The sequence below is a fragment of the Pyxicephalus adspersus genome, chromosome 2 (assembly GCF_032062135.1).
Source record: "Pyxicephalus adspersus chromosome 2, UCB_Pads_2.0, whole genome shotgun sequence".
Taxonomy (NCBI): domain Eukaryota; kingdom Metazoa; phylum Chordata; class Amphibia; order Anura; family Pyxicephalidae; genus Pyxicephalus; species Pyxicephalus adspersus.
Window position 1 is genome coordinate 159789260 of NC_092859.1, and position 4391 is coordinate 159793650.

The 4391-nt window shown below is 40.8% G+C and overlaps 1 protein-coding gene across 1 annotated transcript in view; it reads right to left on the bottom strand.

Annotated features, from left to right (window-relative positions):
* The window catches only part of GCK (glucokinase), a 15860-nt gene extending 13829 nt beyond the window's left edge, over nucleotides 1-2031 (bottom strand). The window contains exon 1 of the mRNA XM_072399155.1: nucleotides 1550-2031. Coding sequence (XP_072255256.1) covers nucleotides 1550-1573 — 24 coding nt within the window. The 5' untranslated portion in view covers nucleotides 1574-2031. The remainder of the gene's footprint in view (nucleotides 1-1549) is intronic.
* Nucleotides 2032-4391: the final 2360 nt, after the last annotated feature.

Below are 4391 nucleotides of genomic sequence, written 5' to 3' on the forward strand. Positions count from 1 at the left end.
CATGGGAGGAATAGAGACCCATCATGGTGGCCATGGGAGGACTAGAGCCCAATCAATGGTGTCTTACGAGTAGTCAAAGGCCAGTTGTAGGTAAGCAAAAGGCCACATCCAGCCCATGGATTTCAGTTTGTGAATCACTAAGTTAATTGTCAGGTGTTTTATTGATATTGCAGAGGAGAAATCCATAAAAAAAGACTTTGTTGTCATCAGAACAGGTTGAAGGAAATTGTCCAATAGGAAAACTGGTTTAATTGACAACCATCTAAGCTGTAAATTCCGTTCATTCCGGAGAGATTTCCTATGATCTGTTTGTACCAAAAAAAGGGAAATCTCCCCAGTGGAATGAATCTTTACTCAAAAGAACATTCACAATATCCCTTTAGATATGAACACACATACATTGTATACTGGGAATTTAATGATTAGTGTGAATATTTAATTATTCTGTGTCAGTTCCATTTACATTTACAACATCTGATATCCACTTATAGTTAAATCTTCTGCAGATTCAGGAAGCAAAGTCAAAGTGCACAATTCTGTACTATGTGAGAGGAATAAACACAGGCTGAGATACTAACCCTACACCGGATTAAAAACAAGAACACTGAATATAAAAGCATATATGGGAAAATATCGAAGCTCAGCAGATGTGTCAGGGTGATACAAATATTATAAATTACAACCCAGAATGTCTTTCTCTGTGAGAAAAGTTGTGATTTCATACATATTCTGTATCTTTAACACGCCGTATCATGCTGAAAGAAAATTGCTTATGTATTTTTCAAAAACAAAAATGCTTTATGTGCATCAGCAAACTCCTAGATTGTAAGCTCTTCGGGTCAGGGTCCTCTCCTCCTCCTGTATCTGTCTGTCATTTGCATCCCCTATTTAATGTACAGCACTGCGCAATATGTTGGCACTATATAAATCCTGTATAATAACAACAATAATAATAATAATAATAAATTTATTGTAAACTCTTCCCTGGTGATTCTGCCAGTAAAAGCTTCTCTTCTTTACCACTTTCCTTGCAATTTGCAGCATTTTCAGCCAGCTCTGTCATTTGGTCCTTGGCCGCCCAACCGCCCAATAGGCAGCCCAACTTCCAATTTTAGCAGTGACCATGTCAGAGTGACAACACTGCACCTAGCTGTTCGGCAAGGCCTAGCGTTGTCACCCTGCAAAGTAAAGTGCTATCACTGGAAGAATGATGGTTTAAAAAGATGACAACAAATTCACAGAAAACAATTACCTAAGAAAACTGTACACAGAGAGGAGTGATATCAAACATACTGCAACATATTATTATCAAACAGGATTTATATAGCGCCAGCATATTACGCAGCGCTGTACATTACACATAGTCGCTGGGTTTATGTATGAGCTTTCTAATGCACAATTGTTGTCTGATCATTTTATAAGAGCACAGCCAGGCATTGGATATACCAATAAATAGACCGGTTATATAAAATAAGCACAAGGATCTTACATGAAACATGATTATTGTTCAGGTATCTCCTTCCCAACCCCCCTCCATCCCCAAACTTACATCAGGATGCATTGCGTGTTCCATGTCTTCCAGGCAGAGAGGTGAATCAGGATATACAGGTGTGTTGTCACCACTTTGCAATGTGCATACAATGTCCTCTGTGTGTTACATACAAAGTGTTGGTAACATGTAATCTCTCATATCAGTCAGTCCATGCAGAAAGCTTCAGATGAGCCCAGGCCGTCATGTGACTACATGTAATATGAATTGTGTAATTCCTGTGTCACCTGTCTACTATGAAATGTCCGTCCTGGCACTATGACGAGTTCACATTGATAAGAATTCAATGTATGATGTAAGATAAAAGGGACAGGAGGGAGGAGAAGTCCTTTAGGTGTATGATTTGGAGATCCAGAAGGTGAATAAATGGGGTGAATGTTTGTGGTATGCAAGGTATCAGAGAATTAATTGATATCTATGGTGAAATTTAAGAAGAAGGAGAATGCAGGAAAATATGAATGTGGGACCTAACCTGCCGCCCCCCTTAGATGTCCTCTATGGATTCATGATGGAGCCTGGCTTATGGTGGTATAAGAGTTAATCAGTAACTTTGCTAGTTAATAAGAGATGTGTCCTTCTGGGTGAGAACTGCTGAGCACACAGCCCAACCCACACACATATATACAGTTATGTAACGCATCCCTCCCTCCTGTAGGGTCACGGGTCGGGAAATCTATAGAATTTACAATAAATATTTAACTAATCAACCGTATAGATCAGCATTAGTGAAATGAGAGGTTTGTGTGATGGGCCCAGGCTGCATCTACTAGCAGCTCCAGCTCTGATCTGGTAGGTTGGTAGTGGTTGGATTGATAGATATATGGGGTCTCAAAGAGTGTTTCCTGACACCAACAAGGCCACACATAATATTCATCATATTAAATCTACAAAAACCATGGACATCCTGCAGGAGCAGGGATAGTTTGCAGGGACTAACGAGAGGATATGGACATGCTACAGTCAAGGTTAGAAGTAGAGGTCATGCTGCAGGAGCTAACCAGAGGACATGGACATGCTACAGTCATGGTAGGAGACTGAGGATAGGCTGCAGGAGCCAACCAGAGGACATGGACATGCTAAAGTCATGGTAGGAGACTGAGGATAGGCTGCAGAAGCTAACCACAGAACATGGACATGCTACAGTCATGGTTAGAGGTAGAGGACATGCTGTAGGAGCTAACCAGAGGACATGCTACAGCCATGGTAGGAGACTGAGGATAGGCTGCAGAAGCTAACCAGAGGACATGGGCATGCTACAGTCATGGTTGAAGGAGATGATCAGAGACATGCTACGTGAGATTGCTAAGGATTACAAATATGCTACAAGAGATAGTTTAAGACTGTGGATATGCTGCAGAAGATTGCTGGTGATCACTGAGTGCTACAAGAGATAGTTTGATATTGCAGACATATAGACTGCAGATATGCTCCAAGAGATTATTGGAGATCAAAGAGACTGCAGACATGTTAGACGAGCATCTCTAGGGGCCCTATTTATAAAACAGGGAATCTTACATTCCTTCAAACATTCCCTGCTGGGAATTTTTGTCAACGAAACACCTGGGCCCAGGATATTCCCACAAGAGAATCTGCAATGTCTGAATAGAGTTCTAGATTACATTATGCGTACTGATTCTTTGCCATATGGAGAGACCTCCGGGTAACTCTATTGCCGATATATATATGTTGCAACCATACACTGCAGAACTCACATAACCAATCTACCTTTCTTGCTCTAATATTCCCAAAGACAAGATCTGCGAAAAGCGTTGAATCACACTGAGCTGTTGGTTCCTCAGATTGTACTTTAAACTACAATTTGACTTTATTATTATTGTAATTGGACATATTGTTTGGGAATTTCTATCCGTTCGCACTGAACACATTATTTATTAATACAATTTTTTAACGTTTATAAATAAAACACTTGTTTATTTGTACTATATGATTAACTTTGATGCCCCCAAACCCCCATTCTATATTCACATTCTTTTTCTTCCAACAAAGGTGGCCCCTGTGCCAACCACTGGCTATCATTACCTTAAGGGATCAGACCCATTCTGCCGATTCTTAGGAATATTTCACAATATTTTGCTATAATAATGACCCTTGATGAGTGGATTCCAGGACTTCTTACTCATCACTAAATCTACAAGGATACAAAAATGACTTCCCCATAGTCACACAGCACAAAGCCTTCATGTATGACAGTGAAATGTCCTAGAAACATTGGGACTTAGAAATAGGCGGAGGTTACAATTGCCCATGGCTTTGCTTCACAGCCAAAAGCAAGTCCCTGGATGCTGCTACTGCGGACACACGAGCCTCTATGCTGCAACCTTAATATAGGTGTTACCACTGCAATACTAGAGCGTCATCCCTTGAATCCAACATCCCTGGAAGATACTTGTACTTCCAGCATGCCTCTCCATGAATGTTTGGGTGATTTACAACCATTAATCTGCATCCCTACACCTATCTGATATATCAATCTCCTTCCCTTAAGAAGCTGAATAGCGAAACGCGTCAGAAACAGAGATTGCTACTTCCTACTGCAGTTCTACCCGGTACTGGATGCTATACTATCAGCCTGTATGATGATGTTGTAAATGTCTAACACATGATATAAAATAAATTGTTTGATTTATTACAACTGCCATTGAACCCCCTTGTTTGGTTTGGTAACTCAACTTTCTATACGAGTACCAACACTAACTTAGACCTAGCAATGCTGCTGCTACTAACCTCCAGGCCCCAGCAATAACCCCCCAGCAAGACACAGAGCCAGGACTAACCTCCAGACCCCAACAATAAACCCAGCCGTGCAAACCTAGCAACCAAT